The sequence below is a fragment of the Lactuca serriola genome, chromosome 4 (genome assembly GCF_051521515.1).
Source record: "Lactuca serriola cultivar US96UC23 chromosome 4, Lser_US96UC23_V15, whole genome shotgun sequence".
Classification (NCBI taxonomy): Eukaryota; Viridiplantae; Streptophyta; class Magnoliopsida; order Asterales; family Asteraceae; genus Lactuca; species Lactuca serriola.
This window is the reverse complement of record NC_136411.1, coordinates 86,960,876-86,983,809: the sequence shown is the minus strand read 5'-3', so window position 1 is coordinate 86,983,809 and position 22,934 is coordinate 86,960,876. Positions and strand designations below refer to the sequence as shown.

General features: G+C 33.7%; 1 protein-coding gene across 1 annotated transcript; it reads right to left on the bottom strand.

Moving 5' to 3' along the window:
* Positions 1–6,721: 6,721 nt before the first annotated feature.
* On the bottom strand, positions 6,722–8,670 carry LOC145102060 (polyphenol oxidase, chloroplastic-like). Its single transcript, XM_079039393.1, has one exon. It carries the CDS (start codon positions 8,621–8,623, stop codon positions 6,848–6,850), a length of 1,776 nt encoding a protein of 591 aa, XP_078895519.1. The 5' UTR covers positions 8,624–8,670; the 3' UTR covers positions 6,722–6,847.
* Between the last annotated feature and the right edge of the window lie 14,264 nt (positions 8,671–22,934).

Here is a 22,934-nt window from a genome sequence, read left to right as displayed (position 1 = left end):
GGAATGGGATCATTAGGAATAGTTCTTGAATTTGAAATTAAAGAGTGTTGTGAAATCTGATTTTGAGTTTCATGATCATGATCAAATACTCTTGGTAAAACAACTAAATAAAAAGGGTCATTAACAAAGGGATGGGTTGTATTTATGAAAGGAAAAACGTTTTCATGAAATACATCACTGGATACAAAAACTTCTCTTGTTGTCAAATCAAGTAACTTGTATGCTTTCATACTAGGTGGGTAGCCTATGAAAATATAATATTTTGCACATGGCTTAAATTTGGTTCTATGGGCTGTTAAAGTAGAATCAAAGGCTAAGCAACCAAAATTACGAAACAAATTGTATTGTGGTTCCTCCTTGTAAAGTTTTTGATAAGGTGTAGTATTCTCAAGTAGTTCTGAGGGAGTCCTATTGATCCAATACACAACAGTTAAGACACATTCTGAATAATATGCAATCAGTATATTTGACTAAAAGTATAATGTCCTTTGCACATTCAATATGTGTTAATGTTTCCTTTCTACAACAGAGTTTTGTTGTGGCCTTTCAACACATGAAAATTGGTGTAGTATGCCTTTAGCTTGAAATAACTCAGTAAAAGTTAACTCTTTAGCATTATCATATCTAAAAACTTTGACATTAGCATTGAATTGAGTGAAGATCATGGTAAAAAACCTTGGAATAACATGATGAACATCTGACTTGTTCTTCATTAAGTAAATCCAAGTAAATCTTGTATAATCATCTACCAAAGTAACAAAGAATTTGTAAACATGATATGAAGGAATTTGGTAGGGACCTCATACATCACAATGAAGTATATCAAATGGATTAAAGAAACAAATGGTAATCGTTTTTGCTTAGCTAAAGGACAAACATGACAAAGTAAATCATTGTCATTTTTATTGCTAATGTCAAGATCATCTTTATTTTTTCATATGAAGGATGCCCTAATCTAAATTACCATTTTTGAATAGAGATAGCCACATTAGTAGAAATAGTAGTATGTTGTGAGACAGAATGTGGAACATTCAACAAATATAAGCCCTCATGAAAATTACCCCTACCAATTGTCTTCTTGGGGGGAAATCTTCTTGATCAAAGCAAAATTATGGTAGACCTTAACCATAGGTAAATGTGATTTTGTTAAAGATGTGATAGATATCAGATTTAGTTCAAATTGAGGAACATAAAGAACATCTGTAAGGAACAACTGATTAATGAGTTGCATGTCTCTCTTATAATGAACTTGAATGAGAGTACGATTTGGCAATCGAAATCTAGTATTTCTCACATTCTGAATATTGGTGAAGATAGCTCTATCATTGCAAATATGTTGAGTGGCTCCCGAATCAAGAATCCAAACATTATACATGTAATTCCCAAAATTAAAAGTAAATATTCGGTATTTACCTACTAAATTTTCTGATGTAGAAACATGATTAGCAGAAGTGCTTACCATATTTGCAGAAGCAATTTTACTATATAGCATTGCAACCAAGTTTTCGCATTGTTGTTGAGTGACTCCAGTTAAGCCATCATGAACAGCAGTAAGAGTTTCTTGTGCTTGATTAACAGTGAACTGAGATTGATCAATATCAATAGAATTGGCACGAGGTTGAGTTTTGTACCCCGGTGGAAATCCATGTAAATGATAACATTTATCCTGTGTATGACCAGATTCTTGCAATGCATGCAAAATGGAGAATCCTTTCTGGAGTTCTTATGTGATTGATTAGGTCTAGTTTTGTTATCATGATTTTTGTAATTGTTGTTTAGAAGATGAGTGTTGAAGGCAAGAGTAGGATTTTGAAGATTACCTATATTGCATTGTCTTTCTTCTTGAATAATCAAGGAAAAAATTATATTTACAGAAGGAATTGGATCCATGAGTAGAATCTGCCCTCTTACTTGCGATGTTTTAAAAACTGGTTTTTTAGTTGAACGGTATAGTGATCGGTTTTCGGTTCAACTGGTTTAACCGGTTCGACCGGTGGATCAACCGGTTTCTATAATTTTCATATTTTTTCATATTTTTGTATATATACATACATATATAAATCATGAATTTGACGTTTATAAGTTCAAACATTAAAAATATACATACAAATAAGTTGTAGATCACTCCAAATACATTACAAACTTCATAACAATTATCATATATTTTTATTTACAGAAAACTACATAGATTTGAAAAAATCCATCAAAGTTTATTATGCAAATGGTTCTTTTTCATATGATTTTGTTTGGTTTAACCGGTTCAACCGGTATATTTTGACCGTTTCAACCAGAATTTTTCTAAAAAACGGTTTGCTCAATCCAGTTCAGAAATCGACATAAACCGGTATTAGTTGAACCGCTCCCTTCCTCAGGTCCAACCTGTTCGACCAGCCAGTTTAAACTAGTTTTTAAAACATTGCTTACTTGAGCATAACTTGGATTTAATCCCATTAAAAAATTCATTGCATGTTTGATTTCTTTTGCTCCTCCACATATACACTTTCCACATGTGCAATTGTTGTTATAATTTGATAATTCCCTCTTCAAACTCAAAACCTTTTGTACCCTAATCGACCAATTTTTTCGTTCATTCCGATTTGCAAAAATTCATCCTCCCACCCACTATCATTTTTCAAACCGGAAACCTACTTTGCATCCAATCGACAAACATTTTTACCCTAATATCTTGGTCGGTTATATGCATCCAGTGACTGTGACATACAGTTGCCTTACTCCAGATTTGGACCTTCATTGTCATCTTTGATGCTACTAGTCGCACTCAGGTAATATTCCGACCCTCTTTTATTTATGATCAAGAATTGTGTTTTTAACCAAATGGAAATATTTTGGTCGTTTGAAATCGAAAAAGTTAGGTCTCTCTAACTAGCTCCTTAATTTGGTGTTTGTTATGGTTACTGTATTCTTGTCAAACCTTAGTGTTTTTATTCGTCCAGGGGGTGTTGTCCTTTTGTTCTTGTTGGGTGTTGGCTATCGAGTGGCATGTCTGACTTTCTTCTGTATTTATGTAAAAATTCCAACCAATGATTTAAAGGAGGGAGATGTTTCTTTCTGCTGCAACTGTCCTCTATGAGGCATTTATGACTCACGTTTAGAATACACAAGTATTTTTGTTCATTCAACTCTTATCCTATTGTCTAAACATGCTTTTTATATCATATACTAGGCTTGAATGATCTATTATTGTAATATTTCAAAGGGTGCTGAATTTCTTAAGGCATTATTTATATCCATGGCAGATTTCCTTCATCAGGTATTTTGTGATAACCCAAATAAAAAAAACAGATAAAGATATCTGTAACTAGATTATATCATTATAATAAAATGATTAGTTCAAGGATTTATAGGTCAATTAGTAGGGAATTATGAGTTTTAATGGCAAAAACCGTCACCTTCGGGCAGTAAATTTGATCAACTGAAAAGGTTTCATCAGTTATACACTTAGGAAATATATATAGCACAAAAAATAGAGTGAAAATCCCACAAGAATTGTGAGGAACGACTAAGAATCAAGGGAGAAATAAGGTTTGGGTGTTCTTCAAGATTTTCGGAGTTTTTTTTTTTTGAATTGAGGTACGTTTATCCAATTTAAGCTCGAATTGGTTGTTTAAATAGGTTAATACGATTGTTTTACATGCTTTGGTTCAACCCCTTGTCTCAATTCGACTGAACCTGTAGCAATTTAAAAAGAGTTTAATTTTGGGTATAATAAAACCTAGAATTCGTATTGTTATTAGATTTATTTTCGAAAATTGTGACGGGAATATGTTAGTAAGAATTGGAGAGGGTTAATGGTAATTTATATATATTTTATTTGGTGAAAATTTGAAGCTTTTGTATATTCATCAATGGCAGAAAATGAGGTTTCGGGTGAAAGAAAAGGTATGTTCGAGTCTAATGTATACATGGGTTAAGCGGTTTTTTGTTTTTTATTTATTTATTTATTTATAAAAAGGGGATTTTTAATATTAATATTTTATCTTCTTAAAAATGATTAGAAGTGAATTAGGGGTGTTCATTTGGATGGATCGGTTTGATCCGATCCAATCAAGTGAATCCAATTTGATTTCGGTTTTCAAAATATGGATCCGAATAGTCCAATCTAAATTCAAATCCGATCCGATCCGATCCAATTACAATTCGGTTGGATTGATTTTTTATAATTCGGTTTTCAAAAGACGAAATATTTTAAAACGATATATAATTATAATGTTACCCAACTTTACACAAGAACCAAAAACAAATTATTTAGTTGCATTTTCAAATTTTTAAACAACTACTAAGAAGATATATTATAGTTAAATATTTTATAGATAGAAAATTTTAGAGAGAAAATACATATTAATGTTTTTTTTATCGGGTGAAATGTTTTGAACCTATTTGAAAAAATAAGTTACTAAATTAATAAATAACTATGGATATATATTATAAATAGATAAATAATAAATGTTTATTCGGTTTTTTTGAATTATTCGGTTCTCATTTTATAAACCAAAACCAATCTAAAATTCAAAATAATAATTCGGTTTTGTTAAAAACCAATCTAAAAATCCGAATATTCGAACCAAATAGTCCAATCCAAATTATACAATTGGATAATTCGATTTTATCCGAACAGTGAACAGTCCTAAAGTGAATGGTTGCAGTCGAGGCCACTGTGCACCTTTTTAAGTTACCTGCTTCCATTTTCATTTCAATTTAAGAAGTATGGGAATAGCCCCTGAACATTTAGAATTATTTATTCTAAACTATGATAATAAAGGATATTCAAATATTCAAATATAACCCCTACATTTTTTTAACTTGCTAATCAGTTAACAAAGATAGTTGCATATATTTCACATTTAGCCATACATCCTTATATTTTATGAATAGAAATATTTATGGTTTTATAAAATAAGCATAATAAGTTTTAACATTGAGTTTTATTAATTATTTCAGAGTGTTATTTTTTAAGGAAATATTACATTATCTTGTAATCTATTAGAAAAACGTTGTTATAAAAAGCGTAATCAACATATGTAATTATTATTAGTCGGTGGAATGAGACATACAGGTAGTTGAACCAAAATGATAATATATAGTGTTTTCTAGGATTGAGGCCTTAGAAAACCATATGGGTTGAATGTAGGGTGCGTGTAGCGTGACAAGCTTTGGTTAAGTCCCAACGCCAACAAGGTGAGTTTTTCGTGTTCTGTGGTTGCTCGCACATAAATGTTTATCATGTGGTTTATACGCGTTTTTTTTCATTATTTATTAACAGTATGTTTTGTGATAAGTATGGTTGCATACAAATGTTATTTTAAATTTTTTTATCTTTTGTGCGTTTTTTTTGGGTGACATGTTTAGTGGGAACAGGTGGGTGTTTAATCGCGGTGAACATGACGGATGTGTGTGATCGGCGGGGATGGGAATTGAGAATCATACTTATTTCCTTGGATATTTAAAATACTTGATTACAATGGATGATTAGTTGTCTCAAGGAGAAGGGAAATGAACCTTTGTTTCTTTCTCTGGATAATTAATCGTTCCCCTAAATTATGACATTGCATGATATGTGTGGTGTATGATTTATTGAAACTATATGATAAAACTATTTTTTTTTTGTTAACTGATGGACATGTATGTGCAACACGAACTCACTAGGAGATGGATTGTACAACAAGATGATAAAGGAGTTCCGCAAAGATGTAACACCCAAAGTTCTTCAATTGAAGATTTTATTTTATTTTATTTTGCTTCCGTTGTAGTTTAGTCTATACGTAAGTTTAGAATTGATCATGGGAGATGTTGGAACGATTATTTGTCATTTAATCGGTAGTTGAAAATCCGGGTGTTACATATTTCTACCTTTTAAAAAATGCAATATGTTTTCATATAAATCTTTCTTACAACATACATACGATTAAAACCATTAATACCAAAATTTTCTTAGTCACTTGTGCATCCGGTGCTAATTAGTTGTAGATTGACACCATAAACTGTCATTTGATATGTGTACATAAGGTAGAACTCAAGTTGATTTGATTGATGCACTTCCATTTGTTTATTTTGTGTACATTTTTACCTTTTTCTAATTACAGTGTCGTACTTTGAACTTGGTGTAAATATAGTTCTATTATAGCATCCTACTTTCATTTTTATAACAACTTTCATTTCTCTGTATTACAAGTTTTACTTCCAACTTTTCTCCTCTTTAAGCATCAAACTTCAAAAAATTTACCTTATTATTAATATTATAGCGTTTGACATCTGTAATTTGTTTATTCTTTTGTTTTCATATCTGCAGTTTATTGTAAAGAAACTGAGGCCAAAAGACAAGAAAGGATAAGATGTATAACAAAATACGGAAAGTTTGCCAAAAAAGCAACCCACCTACCTAAGACATTGACACTTTTACCAAGCCACCGACTTTTGATACTTTTAACATGTCATTTGATTTTTGATACTTTGAAATTAAATATAAATATTTAGTGTTGGTAGTTTTTGTATTCGAATGTGATAAATGATTTTGTGAATTTTGGTTTTGGAATATAAAATTTCAATTCGATACTTGGTTATAGAATTTCAATTTGATACCGACAGATTCTTGACAGAAATTTAATTCGGTCTATACTGGCTCTGTTTCTAGTAGTGAATTTTCATTTGAGATTTAAACAAATGCAGCAGAACTAGATTCAATGACTTGCAATTAACATTCACAAGTTCGAATCATATATAACTTTATTGTGATAATTACTTTTATATGGTAATACATATAGAGAAACATAATATCTTAATAGATCATAGACTTTCTTTTATTTTATTTATAGAAAGTGAGAACGTCTGTTTAACATTCTTCATGCTCGATTTTGATCCCTCCAATGGAAATATCACCACCACTAGTTTTGGGCACCAATGTCACCAACACATTGTGATCTTCTTCATCCTTCAAATCCTCCAAAAGGTCAGTTATCCCTATCCTCAATTTCGTCTTCCAATTCTTCCCATGCTTATGCATATGAGGGACACTCGCAAAACTTCCGGCGAACTCCGTTTTAGCTGCTGTGGCCTGGGTCCCATCATCATCATCGTTCACCAACACATCAAACTTCACAAACTCATCTCTCTTCACTTCAATCCCTTCAATAACCAAAATCTCTTCTTCCTCCTCTTTCTGTTTCTTGGTCCTTGATTTCTTAAGCCTTGGAACCCGCACTTTGATCACCTTATCAAGACTCGCCGGAAAAACATCTTTTGCAAAGGGTATGTGTTCATGGGCATGCTTCTTGATGTTTCTGGAAGCCTTTTGCAGTCGTGGAACAGGTTTGCTTTCTAGCCATGGTAACTCAACATCTTGATAAACATAATTCATATTCTTGGAGTCGACACAATCCCTCACCTTGACTCGATTCAACTCAGCGTTCTCATCGTACAACAAGAACGAAGAATCAAGCCAATCATTATCAGTAAAATCCTTCCTTCTTCCACCTAGTGTTTTCCAAACTGACCACAATCTATCGAGATTCCCATGATGTGCAAAGAAAATAGGGTCTTTGCCTGCAGAATAAAAGTTACCCATGTCTTCACCATTTGGCTGGTTCCTATCCCCGGTCCAGATATGAACCGGGTTATGTGGCACGCTCTCGAGCGAGCCAGCACCAGGGCTAGGGTCATCACCTGCACGATAAGGACTACCCATGAAAAGACTAGCAGTCTTGGCATTAGACACCATTTGTCTATACATAATTGTGAGATTTGTGGACGTTTGTTCAGAGGGGCTAAGATTGTTGTCGAAACCATTATAGTCAAGATCAACCACAGTCGGTGGTTGATGTTTCGCATCACGAAGAGTATCGTATAACGAAGAATTCTTATCTGTGTAAATATCAGGGATTTTCATCCCAACTGGCGCATCCCAGTTCCAAAATGGAATTGCAAAAGTTGGGTCATCAATTAATTTGCCACAAATTTTCTCGAAGAAGTATAGGTAACAGCGATGGAAAGGGAAGAACAACCATGAGTTATGTACTTGAAGCTCCACATCTGGATAACCGAGTTGGACATACGCAGCATCACAATAGGCACAGTGAACATTAGCTTGTTGCTTGAAACTACGAGGATCGTCATCTGGGAGAGCTTTCATGAGTTCGATAGCTTTACTGAATTTGTCTATGTAGTCTTTATCAACCAAATGTGCAGCTGGTCGAACACGGAGGGGGTTTGACTGTGGTGGAAGTTTGAAATCGATAATCTTTGTGGTGAATGGAGGACAACAATTTGTAGGTACAGCCCCTTGGGGTAACTCAGCCGGACCACATTTACTGAGGTCGGGTCCCATGATCGGATCTGCAAAGGCCAGTGAATTAGACCCAAAGTTGGCGGCAGTACCATAAAGACCTCCAAGGCCTAAAAGGACGTTTCTCCTATCAAGTTTGCCGGAATTTGCATGGTGGTGGTGATCATCATCTAAGGTTTTGCATGAAACTGCATGGCGATGTTTGGAGATTCTGGCTATGGGAACTTGAGATGACTTAAAAGAGAAGGAAGAAGAGTAGGTCGATGAGGAAGAGAACCTCCTTCCACTCATGTAAGAGGTGGCTTGTGATGGTGAAAAGGATGCCATAGTCTTGTAGTTTGAGCGTGCATGAAATATGTGAAGAGTTACATATTATATAGGGTCCTATGTATGTTATATGTTATAATGATGATCGAAATTTTCTAATTTATCCTTTTAATAATTGATGTTATGGTTATGGAGTTCGCATTCTTTTTATCATATTATCTTCGTACAGTGTTGACATTACGTTTATAATTAACCAAAGTAAAATGGATGATTTATGTGTTCTTTAATGCGGCTTAGACATACACAACTACACTTTTTTTAAATCTATAACTTTCATCTTATCTTAAATGGTACTTTTAGACCAAAGACTTTTGGTATTTGTTCTTCTTCTTTCATTTTGATTCAAAAAAAAAACAAACAATGAAGAAATATACCAAACGAAGGTCTATGATGATTGGAAATACTTGAACAATGTTCGAATGCAACATATGTTTATGGAACATAATACAGCGTTAAGGATATAGTTATGTGTGACGAACGTCTATGGAATATCATTCAAATGATTTTTTCCTTTAATTTTGTTTTTTTTAAATAAATATAAATATAGTAGGTTTTAGTTTTTATTTTTTAATTTTCATTTATTTTATTTTATTTTCGTTTTCTATTATTTAATGTTTAAGCTATATGGAATGCATCTCCAACTTATTTTGTGTAGCAACATGCCACATCAGCCAAAAACCCTTTCACTGTGTACTCGTTTTTATTGAGAAATTGTGTTTGTTATCTCAAAAAAAGGAAGGAAGAGAGAGATAATGAGGGATAGGAAGAGAGAGATTATGAGAAGCCCTAGGTAGAGTTAGTCGAACTCACAACACCACCATGCAAGGGTGTTGTTCCCATTGGCGGAGCTTAAGTATTAAAAATGTTACATATTATGCCCCAAAACTATAAAGTTTGACTTTGGCCCCCCTGTTCTTCAATTTTTAAGCTCCGCCACTGATTGTTCCTCCAAATTGACGCATGACTTACATTCCATGTCATCATACGGGTAAGAAACTCATACCACTTCATATAGCATTTTAGTATATCTTTGAAGTCATTTGTGTTTTTTGTTTTTGTTTTATTATTTAGATTTTCTTTTGTTTTTTTAAACTAAATATTTGTTTGAGGTTTTGATGTTTAAAATTTATAAACGTTTTAAATCATAAGATATTATGAATCATTATATTTTCATATCATACTATTTACTATTTTTGGATGATATAATTTTGGAGCATTAAACAATCATTTAAATTGTAATATTTTAGATTATAATATATTTTAATCATATAATTTTGGATAATAATATATTCACTTAAATAAATTTTTTGTTAATAACAAATTTTAGATCATTATATTTCTTTCAAACATTTAATTTTGAATCATAAATTATGTAATTAAGGATCATAATATTTAGATTATGATATTTTTAGATCATAAACAATTAAAAATCATAAATATGTTTAATCATAATTTTTTTAATCATAAATATTTTGAATCATTTTAAATAATATCATATTTATTTTTATTTTCAAAGCTTGTAATCTTTTAAAATAAAATTTTGTATCTAAACAACCTTATTAAATTTCAAAAAGCTCATAATATATAATATTTAGTAAACCATTAAAAAGGTTTTTCATTTGAAGAACGAAAATTTTCACGTTTTATTTATTTTTTAATAAAAACTTATAATCACTTAAACAAAATGTGAGTATCCTTAACAATAATACTTTTGAAATATTTCTTTTAAAAACTCATTAAAATAATATTACGAAAAATTATATCATTTGTTTTTTTGAATTTGGATAAAAAAAATTTCATTATATTTGACTAATATTTCTTAAAATATAAATACGAACACTTCAAAAACTTATTTTTACCTTTTTTTTTACAAAATCATTAGTACAATAAGTAAAAGTATTCCTTAAATCTATATAATTTTTGGAAATTATTCTTATTAAATTAAAAAATTATATATATATATATATATATATATATATATATATATATATATATATATATATATATATATATATATCATTACCATCCTTATTTTTTAGAAAACTTAGAGTAAATTACACAAATGGTCCCTGTGGTTTGGGGTAAATTGCGTGTTTCGACCCTAACTTATTTTTTTAGACAAAACTGTCAAATTGGTCCTTGTGGTATTCAAAAATCTTTGGATAGGGTCCAAAAAGTTTTTAACTTGCATGGATGGTCCAAAATCAAGAATTTCCTGTAATTTTAGTCCAAAAAATATTGAAAAGACTATTTTGCCCTTCTCATTTCTTTTTTTTTTTTTATTTTATATTTGTTTTAATACCTTATTAATTAAAAAATAAATAAAAGAAAAATAAAAAATATATTTTGGGTCCACCCCACCAGCAGGTTCTCTCTCTCTCTCTCTCTCTCTCTCCATTGTCTTCTTCTTCTCATCCTTTCTTCTTTCACACATAAACAAATACCGATCCACCATCGTCGGCCACCACTCTTAGCCACCACCACCACCATTTATTCTATCTTTACCTCTCTCTTATCTCTCATACATACACACAAAGAAAACAAAAATACAAAAAACACTTTTAAATCCAGAAATAACATCAACCCACATTCAGTAGTAAAACTTTGGATCTGAAGGTGTGATATGTCACCGATGGAGCTCGACGATTCTCAGGAGGTTGGAGATACATCGACCATCCATCTTCCCTCTTTGTTGCCTCCGTCATCGCTTGAAACCCTAAACGGAAACGGATCTGAAACCCTCATTTGCAAATGATTGCTTGAAACCCTAAATGTCGCCGCCATCAGTGAGCTGGAACATCTCCGGAGAAGGAGAAAGACGGGCGGATCAACCATCTTCTTCGTCGAGTTGTAGATCGGAGAGACAGTTGTTTTGGAAACGGCCAACGAGTGGGTTTCTTCTCGGCGGCTCATGGGCCTTCTGAGGCGTTGAGGTGGTGGTTGTATGTTCTTGAGTGAGTGATTGTATGTTCTTGAGTGAGTGATGTAGTGATGTTTGACATATTTGGGGTTGATTTACTCTGGTGAAGAGAGGGAGATGATGAGGATGTTTCTGGTAAGGGTTGTGGTGGATGACGGTGACTGGCGGTGGAGTTTATCGGTGAAACCGATGGTGGATGAGTGTGTTCATCATGGATTGTGTTCGTATATGGAGTGTGTGTGTGTGGGTTCTTTCTGGAGAGAGAGAGAGAGAGAGAGAGAGAGAGAGAGAGTAGGGGTGGGAGTGGGCCCAGTTCTTTCATTTTTAATTTTTAATAAATAAATTATTAAAGAAAATTTTAAAAATACAAAAAAAGAAATAAAAAGGGCAAAACAGTCTTTTCAAGTCCTTCATGGACCAAAACCAAAGGAAATTCTTGATTTTGGATCTTCCATGTAAGTTGAAAACTTTTTGGACCCTATCCAAAGTTTTTTGAATACCACAGGGACCAATTTTATAGTTTTGTCTTTTTTTTAACTCGAAATGTCTTTACTATTTGCTTTTATTGCTCGCTTGGTCTCTGAATTAGTTAAAAAGACTATTATGCCCTTATTAATTTATTTTTTAATTATTTTTTTATTTTGTTAATACAATTGTAATAAAATGACCCACCTTATATCAAATCCCATTTATTTATTTTCATTATCGTTTTCCTCTTTCTAGCCGGCAAGAACGATTTCTCGTCTTCACCTTCTGTGCCTGAAATATATTGACACAATGAAAGCCCATTTGCCGCCATGTCCCTCTTGCCGAAAACCTTATTCGAGGGTATGCACTGTGTTTTCTGGATATGTATTTGAAGGAGGAGATCAAAACTGAAACCATCGATTTCTAAAACTTCCTCTTTATTCCGCCCATCTTCCTCTGTCCCTACTCCGACGACTCTAAAACAATCAATTTTCGAAATCAAAACTCTCGCCCCCAAAATTGATGGTATCGCTATTTTTGTGTTTTTAGGGATGATCAATTATAAGAAAACAATAGGAACGATGGATTTTTTTGGTTGTTTTTTTAGGGATCATGGCTATTCTTTTGTGTTTTTAGAGCTGGTCGGTTTTAAGATTAATCGAAACAAAATCAAATTCAACCAAGATTCAAATATCATTTCTTTGTGTCCTTGAATTAAACTTAGAGAATATAAGAAATTATGTGAAATCGTTTTGTGCTTCGCAGGGTCATTTTCATATTCGATACTCATTTATATTTTCCTTCTTCATGGAAATCAGATTCAAGACACATTTGCAATTTGTTTCTCGCCAGAAATCATATTCGACACTCATCGCTTAATGTTCTGATGTTAGAGGCATTTGATTAATTTCAAGCAAGTATTTCAGAGCCACAACCACATAAACTATCTTTACATCCTCTAATTTTGTCCTATAGTCGATTATAATGGGAGATGGGAAAGAATGAAGGTCAACCGGAGAAGAAACACTTGCTAGTTTTTTTTTTTTTTTTTTTTTTGAAACTTAAAGTGAATGATGGAAAGATGAAGAAAAATGTCAATGTAAAACCACTTTTAAGAGAGTAAAAGAATAATTTTAGGTAGGAGAGAGAGATGCCTATGTTTTTATTCTTTTAATATTCAACATTCTAAATAAAAATTAATTTATTAAAAAACAAAATGATAAAAGGCAGATTAGTCATTTTTATATGAGGCAATGACCAACGACATAATATAAACATACCTTAGGAAATGTCTGAATTAAAAATAAAAGTTAGGGATCAAAACGTATAAATTATCATAAATTATCATAAACCACAAGTATCATTCGTATAATTTACTTGAAATTTTTTTAAAAACTTTGATTTTATCATATTTTTTTACAAGAAAACAAAACGTTATTGAGATGAAACAATATGTGAAAAAGAAACTAAGTTTACTGGGTGGCGACACGTGTCACTGGAGGGGTAGTCTGGTGCATGAGGCGCGTTTTCTTCGCCGATGCTAAATGTTCTTGTTTGCCAATTACCTTTCTACCCTTAAAATTTACAGAAATGGTCCCTTTTGTTTTTGATAATTACATAAATGCATCATGGTTTTTTAGACTTATTTTGTTTATGACTTACTAAATCTCAACCATCAATTTTCATTAATAAGGGCTAAAATTTATCTTTGCCGTACTAATTTTGAGTCTTTCACCTCATCCTACCTCTATTTGCCTTATAATAAAAATATTTTCAAGTCCTTTTTTGAATAATAGTATAATTTACAAATATAATAGTGGAGTGTGACTTGTTGATAAAAGATAACACAAAATATTCATTTATTTATTCAAAAATGGTAATGATAATTAAGATGAATAAATTTTTATTTGTTATTATTGAACAAGTATAAAATACAAAATAAAATAAAAAAATAAAAAAATAAAAAAATAAAAGAAATAAAAAATGGAGACATATTTTCTTTACTCAATCGAAAGATACAAACATAAAAGAAAACACATGCTTTTCAATTTCTCCATTAACATGAAATTAGTCACTGGAAAATGTTCAACGAACATATGTTGCTAAAACGTTTAACGCACTAAGGAAGAATTTTGGATCCGTAAGGTTTATGAATATTAGGGTCCTATAAAGTCCTAATAAACCCGGCGAAGTGTCAAAAAGAATATGGCTTTTATACAAAGTTATGTCCATAATGAAACAGTAAAATCAATAGATCTGTATCATTTAAACTACTATGTAAAGAATGAAGCGGTCACCCATTTAAATTATTGATGTGTATTTTGACTTACAAAAGTATACACAATAAGAAAAGAATTGAGCTGATTAAACTTTCCCATTATTTGTATTAATCGGTTTTCTTTATGCCACATTAACGAAGACGACGAGGTAATTAAGGTTTTTCACGATTGAAGCTATTAGTAATTGGTAAGTATACAGCCCTTAATCTTTTCTTCTCACAAAAAAAAAAAAAAAAAAAAAAAAAACACACACACTTTTAGCAATCCCGAGGTGGTTTATTTGAAAGCTCATATAGACTTTAATGGTGGTTTTTTTGTCCAATTAATACCCTTTGTATTATGCTATTGGTGACCATTTTTTTGTTTACCAATGTGGACTTTTCTGGTTTTGAGGTCGATGAATTTTTACGTTCTTAGAATGTTTCGCAATAGAACATGTAAGAAGGTGTACTATTACGTCCCTAATCGTCATTCATCTATCGATCCTCTTGTATTCGTTGTATATAAAATGATCTAGAGTATGCTCAATTTATAAATACTCGTTAGGAACACCTTGGAATATCCATTTATATTGTCGATAGTTTAAAGGGACGGTTTGATGATGAAAATAACCAAGTACTTAGACTATGTTTGGCGTATTAGCTGAAAAGTTGGCTGTTAGCTGAAAAGCTAGCTGTTAAATAAAAAAGCTAGCTGATAACTGAAAAGCTAGCTGATAAAAAATAACGTTTGGTAAAACTAGCTGAAAAGCTAACTGAAATATATAAAATTACATAAAATGACATATAAGAATATGTGTTTCTATAATTAATTAAGGGGTGTATTTGGAAAATTTTAAAAAAGCTCCTAAAAAGCTAGTCTAAGTAACTTTTCAAAAAAGCTAGCTTATAAGCTACTTTTTGGCTTACCAAACACGACAACATAAAAAAGCTAAAAAAATAAGCTAGCTGTGGCGCGCCAAACATAGCCTTAGTAACAATAAAAATGGTTAAGTTTTAAAGGGTGGGGAGAATGAACATTCTCAAACATGTCATATGTCTGTAGACCTTGATTTTGAAAGATGAAATCATTCCAGATAAATCTATTCATATGAACAGGACGTACTATGACGAGTTCCTAATTAAGTTGTGTCCTTGTAGGAAAAAAAGTAATTAATGATGATCAACACGGTGGTTATAGTTAAGAATAATAGAATGAACATGGTGTTGCAGTCCATTCCAATTTCAATGAGAACATATCCTCGAAGAAGCAAAGTCAAGTATGATTTTATGGATGCAATTTGGAAATTCAAAACAAATTAAGCACATGTAATGTAATTATGTTGTGGCCAATAACTACCAACTATGTTATAAGAAAAAATGATAGTAAAAGGTTTTTGGTGATGTGTTGTTAAAGGGATTGCACCTTTAGACTATGCATCTGATGGATGGGCGATGAACACTTATTCGAAATTAAGTCAAGTGAGCGTCAGGAAGCTACTAGTTAGGTTAATTTTTCACTTATGCATTGATTAGAAATCATCATACTAAAGAGATTTTGCATAGACATATGCTTACTATTAGACAACTGAGATTGGAGATATTTAAGAAATTTGGCATAGATGCCATCCTAGGAAAATGTATACGGGCAAAAGAACATGCTTTAAGTCTTATTGATGCTATTCTTACCAAACATTATGCTAAACTTCAGTGTTTATATTGAATATAAAATACCAACTCATATATTAATAAATGTACTACCATACCAATACCTTATGGGAAAAATTTACTTTAGAAAATTTAATGTTTTCTTTGATGGATTAAAAAGGATGGATTGAAGAGACCATGTTCTTACAACTTATGATAACTAAATGGATAACGATGTCTACATTAAGTGTTGTCATATGTTTTATTAAAAGGGATGTTCAAAGTTATGTGGATACCTTCTTTAGTAGAGACAAGTATATGTGTAAAAAATGTAAGAGCAATAGATTCTAAAATGAAAAGTTCATAAGAAGAATTGAATGATTGATAAGAACACATAAAGGTAAATACGATCTTATTTGCATTAATGGGTAAAAGAACAATTTGTTGGAAAGGATGTGTGAAACTATTTTGTGAAAAGGTACCCATTATATCTAACTAATGCTCTTATATATAGGCGTCAGAGAAGCATTAGAAAGAAATCCTAGGTCGATAATTCAAAACTGCAAACGTAAGAATACATATACTCTGAAATCGGAACATAACATCTCAGGATAGGTAAATACTCTATACAAGATATACATTTGAAAACAGGTGCATACAACATTGACACAACATACTTTTGAAGTGGTTGATCTTATGAAATGATTCCTAAGTTATTTCCTCATAACCAAGGAGTGGCTAATCTTATGAAAATTGTTCAGGTTCCACCAGATGAATTTCTATAGTGTATTTTGGAAGAGGTTGGAATGAGTCCGACATGGTGTGCGAGGAGGAAAACGTCGATCTTCTACACCGTCGTGGATGGTCCATTGTTAATTCACTCTTTTTCTTCCTTTTCTTTTCTTTAAAAACTATATATAGGTGTGCTGGTATTATTTGTTGTGTCTTTTTTTGTAGGTGTTGAGTCCCTACTCTCATTTGACACCCTTCTTCATAAAAGGTTCAGGGGAAGTTAAAGTATTGGGAAGTTGACCTTCATGAGACTCTTCCTCCGCAATTAAGGATCGACCATCGTGTTGGTCCCACTAAGTAGCAAGTAGTTATGATAGATGACTCTGAAACGTTTGATGTTGGTCCTTAGGCGATGCCTTACCCCATCTTCTTTGTTGCTCCTACTAGTGTGCCCATCGCTTCTTCTTATAAAATGGTGGAAGACAACAAGGAGGGTATTATATCTTATGTGCACCAGGGTATGGAAAAACATAAGTGCATCTTGAGTGTAGCTAAAATTTCTTTTGATTTTGTGGGAGATAATATTAGGAGGCATGTGAAGTAGGGAAAAGGTTTGTCTAGGTTGTTGGGTTCCACCTCCATGAGAGGATGTGAGATTTTTGTGAACCCTGATGATGACATTAGATAGTCGGTGGGGAATCAAGAAGGTTTAAAGCAGTCCATTTCTTCCATTATTGTTATACCGGGTGTAGTCCCTATGGCTACTTATTCGGGTCCAGAGTTTACTCCTACCCCATCAATTAAATGTGGTTTTGTCGATCATGATGAAGAACCACCTTCTGGTGGTGGTCTTCCGGTGCTTGTGAGAGATATCACCGCTCATTTTGTTCTAGATTGGAGTCTCTTGAATAGTTCCTGTTTTTCGGTTCGTGCTAATGCTCAGGAGTTTACCCTTCATGCCTTTCCTTCGGTGACCTTAGCGGATATGGAAAATATGATCATCCATGCTTTAGTCCACGACATGATCTATGTCGCCGCCCAATGTGTGTTCTATCTGGTAGTTGGCACTCGCCGTGTTCAACACCTTAGTGATCTTGAGCAATGGTGTGCGGCGTTGGAGAACAGTGAAAAAGAGTTGATGTGCTAGGTGGCTATGTTGGAACAATGTGCTCACGAGTTTGATTAAAATATAGAGTTATTTATGGATGAGAAGATGTTAGTAGAGAAGGTTGTGGAGATGCTGGTAAGCAAAGTTAATTCATTTAGCCAGGCCATTAAAGGTTTGATGATCCGAAATAAGATCCTGGATAGGGAAGTCAACGATCTTGACAAGCTTATCAACGAGACTAGAGCTGAGGTGGATTAGGTGAGAAATAATCTATAGTGGCTACTCTGTATGGGTGTCGCTTGTATTATGAATAAGTTGATCGAGCATCCTGAGTTTTCTTGTTGTGTTTGATGGATTCGCCATATATCTTTTGTGGCTGGGGCGGAGTCTAGTTGTGCTACTTTAAAATCTAAGAAAGACATTGGGACCTATAACCTTGAGGCAAGTTACTTACTCTCCATCCATACAAGTGATATGGACCAGAGCGTCGTTGACTTTGCCTCATTAGATTATGTTTTAATTCTTGGTCTTGTACGTCTTTCATGTTTTTGATAGCCTTGCATGGCTTTGTAGTTTCAAGTGGCCAATGGCCTTTGGTTGAACAATGCATATCGTTTCCTATGGCATGGGGCTTCTTGTTTTGGAAATGGTTTTATGGTTGTTTCTTTTATGTGTCATTTTGGTTTTTCATCTCTTTTCTTTGAATGTATAGTTTCGCGTGTATCCGCCATATGCATTAGGATTTTCCTGTGTGATCTTGATTAAATTTAGCATTAAGATGGTTATTCCAAGGTTGTATGTTATGTGTTGGCTGATCAATAGTGCCCAACTTGTGTTGATTTAGACATTGGCATTGTGTGGGGGGTCATCGAGTAACATTGTGATTGAGATTGCTATCTCTAAGTCGTAATGCTTTGGGTTTATTGGCATATGTGAAGAAGTTGACCTTAGATTCCTTGAAAATTCAAAGTTGAGATTGTTATCTCTGTGCCTTAGTGGCTTGGTCATGTTGGCCTGCGACGAGAAGTTAGGCTTAGACACCACATAACTTCAAGGTTGATATTCTTATCTCCGAGCCTTAGTGACTTCTTTGCGTTCCATGTCATGGGTGTGGGTCTTCCGTCTGAGGTTTTGAGTATGTACAATATGTTTCGGTGAGCTTCTACAACCCTGTAAGGTCCTTCCTAGGTTGGTCCCAACTTCCCCTAGCGTAGTGCATGTTGTGGGTAGAAATTTTGACTTACTACTTTTATATCTTAAACCTGTACTAACATCTACGGCAAGTCTAAGATCTTGGATTTAATCAGTATTTTGTCCAACCATCTATTTCTTGTGATATCTCATGTAGAAACTTAAAGCTTAGCTAAAAGAGAATAGACCAAGTCAACTACATATTGTCAATTCTTCATGAATGTTGAAGACTCTCGAGAAAGTCGGTTCAAGCAAATATCAAGAAATCACAGGAGTGTCAGAATTATGTATATAAAGGCTAGACGATCGATGCACATATAACTTCCATAACGACTTCTTATATTCTTTCGAAACTTGAGCACATTCACACCATTTCTAAGATCAGTTAACACTTGAAATTTTATTTCAATTTCATATAAGTTCTAAGGAATGTGATTTCATCACCTCCCGAGGTTTTATGCCAGATATATGCATTTATTTTGATATATTTACTATTGATTGATCGACATATACTCATTTCATTGTTCGCTTAATTGTTAACCTACTTTTGTATTGATATTATCAAGATACTTTGTGGAATCTTGGTACCTATTTTGAGTAACATAAATGTTTATTGCACATATTCACTTATTATTTACGTTAACAATATTTTTGTCACAAACATACTCATTTGCACCTTAAAAATACCACAGTTTAACTCAATAGCTCCTCCAGTATTGTTATCTTTTACCCCGGATCTTGGGCACAACCAAGATCATCAACATATTTCAAAATCTTAAGCACTCTAGTTTTTAACATATTATTTCAAACATTACACCACACTTACTAATTTGCTTCCGAAATTATTTTCTTAATTTTTTACCAAAACAATTTAGTGCCATCTTTGGGACAAGTGTTGTTATTATATATTTTTCTCTTTAGAATTACTCAAAAAACTTTTCTCGGATTTTGGATCACTTGACATATTATTTCCAACATCACACCTCGGTTACTAATTTGATTATGAAATTAGTTTGTTAATTTTTGACCAAAACAATTCACCTCTATCTTTGGGACAAGTGTTGTTATTATATATTTTTCTCTTTAAAATTACTCAAAAAGCTTTTCTCTAATTTTTGATCACTTACACATTTTTGCACCAAAAATGTCTTCTTTACCAAAATCCATTGATAGCACCATCTCCACTGGTCAGAGCCTACTCCACCTCCTACTATCACATCATAAAGAAGGAATGTTGAGATCCCTATAAGGATAGTTGCAACATCCTTATTATTTAAATATTTGGGAAGTGCAACCGAAGAAATACTAGTTACTGTCATGAACAATGAGATCATATCTATGCTGACCAAAATGGAGCAACATATCACTGAGAAAAATAGTAATGGCCCGAATCTCAGGTGATAACTTTATAGCTTTATTTTTCATAAATTGCAAGGTTTACTCGACGAGTTAGATGCCCTGACTCGTCGAGTAGAAGCGGGTTGGGCCACGTGTTTAAGTGACCTACTCGCCGAGTCCACGAAGGGACTCGACGAGTAGGAGCTGGAAGATGAAACCCAAATTTTTGGGGTTTTGCACCATATTTAAAGGATCGTAAACCTCCTTTATCCCCTTATAGCCTCCTGAGAGTCCAACAAACCCTAATCCATGTATGTGCTTCATTCTTGTGTGTTTTAAGCTTTAGAAGGTGGATCTTTGTAAGAGGAGCTTGGAGAGCAAGAGGCTAGAAGCAAGGAACGTGTGGGGATCTAAAATATACCTCAGTTAGCATCTTTTGGAAGGTATTAAGTCATTTCCTTGACCTAATTTCATTCTAGATCTCATTTGGTTAAAGATTAGGGCTTTTCTAGCATAATAAGAAGCTATTCTTGGATATGAGCTAAGATCTGAAGTTGTAACTTCAGATCAGAATCCTCTTTGGTCTCTGTGTCCATAAAGCTTTTAGCTTTAGCGAGTATAAGCCTCTCCTTAAGTGTAAAACTCCATTGCAAGCTTGGTTTGACATTATGAGCTTTGCATGCACGTAAAGTTTGCAACTTTACATGATAAACATGCCTTGGGAAGCTGGATTTGCAATATGGGACCTTAAGATGGCTTAAAAAGCATCTGAATGGATAGTGGACTGAAGGGACTCGACGAGTTGCATGGTTAACTCGGCGAGTCCAATGAAGATTGTCATGCAAGGACTTCTGCATGGACTCGGCGAGGTAGTGGGGTAACACGGCAAGTCAACTTGGGTTTTCTCGACATTTGGACACACTTGGACTTGGCGAGTTGCATGGAAACTCGACGAGTCAGTGGGGGTTTTCACAACTACTCGAGTTCTGGAAGGACTCGACGAGTCAATGATTACACTCGACGAGTCGGGTCAACCTGGATTGTTGACATTGATCGTTGAATTTGACTTTGACCAAGGGTTGACTATTTGACTTCTGGGGCATTTTGGGAAATTGGAAATTTATAAGTATGGCTCTATGGTGAATATAGGTGGTGTAGTTTGTGACGGTGATCCGAGAGTTTGAGCTTATCTTTTGAGTCGACAGTTGTGAGGTGAGTTATCCTCACTATATCAATAGGGTCTAAGGCACCAGGGCCAACCCTTTATGGATTTGTATCCAGATTATGGCATGATATATTTATTGATTACATCCTGGTAGTTTGGATGGTGATATGCTTATGCTTAGTGACCTGGTTAAGTCGGTGTCCTGGGTATAAGATGATGTTATGTTAGTGACCGGTTAGGTCTGTATCCCGGTTATTGGGATGTTGCTATGATTAGTGATCTGTTAGATCGGTTTGACTGTTATATGATATGAGCTAGTGTATGATATTTATGTGCACATGTTTGTTTGGTTGGGGGTTGGGTTGAGGCGGTCCTACTTTGTGCTGTAGGCCAACATACCTGATGAGCAGTCCAGATAGGTTGTAGGCCCTAGGAGGTGGTCCAGTCATGCCGAAGGCTTGGGAGTGGTCCAGATAGGTTGTAGGCCCTGTAAGGCGGTCTAGTCAGGATAAAGGCTCATTATGCATGTTTTTATGTATTTGTTGATATGATATGATTATGGTTATATGAGGTTGGTCTTTTAGAAGTAACTCACTAAGACATCGAGCTTACATTTATTGATTATTGTTTCAGGTACTTCTAGTGATTGCGGGAAGGCGAAGGCATGATCGTACCACTCCTCCTGCTGTCATGACTTTTATGATTTGATACTGGGATACTCTGATATTTATTATTTTGAAAACAAACTTTGTAATGTTAAATGGTTTTAAGTGTTTTGAAAAAGTTTAAATTTGGCATGATTTTATGGGTGTTACAAAAATAAGTCTAACAAGATTCTATTTGAATGAATGGAAATGCTAAGCTCAAATATGAGAAGGCCCATGGAAAGTAAGCCAACTCCATCTTCAAACTTACAACACATGATCCTGAATTTCGAGACTGATGCATCCTTAGAATGCCAAGTTAAAGGCTTCATAACATTGCAGGCTCCCATATTCACTAATGGAGCAACTCCTAGTGTGGGAGGTCCTGTTTCCCAAGATCTTGGGGGGATATTTAACATCTCACCTAATACCCAAGATCCTAAGACAAGTTTGATCATGAAAAAGGAACTCATGAAACAAAGATATATTGTTTCAAGTGTACCAAGTGTCATTCAACCATACTAGAGGCTTCACCTTTCGACCATATGGTTTCAATATGTTCACCCTCAATATGCGACATTGAAGTTCCAAAGAGGTTTCAATATTTTAACCCTCAATATGCGTCATTGAAGTTCCAAACATCAATATGTATCATGGGACAACAGATCCTAAGGAACATGTTGCCCAATACAAACAACGCATGGAGATAGTCCCAATTTGATAACATCATAAGGAAGATTGTGTATTCAAGGGTTTTGGTTCAACGCTTACACGACCTGATCTAAAGTAGCTCCTAAATGTACCCCTTACTCTATTACTCCTTTCTCACATTTGGTGAACT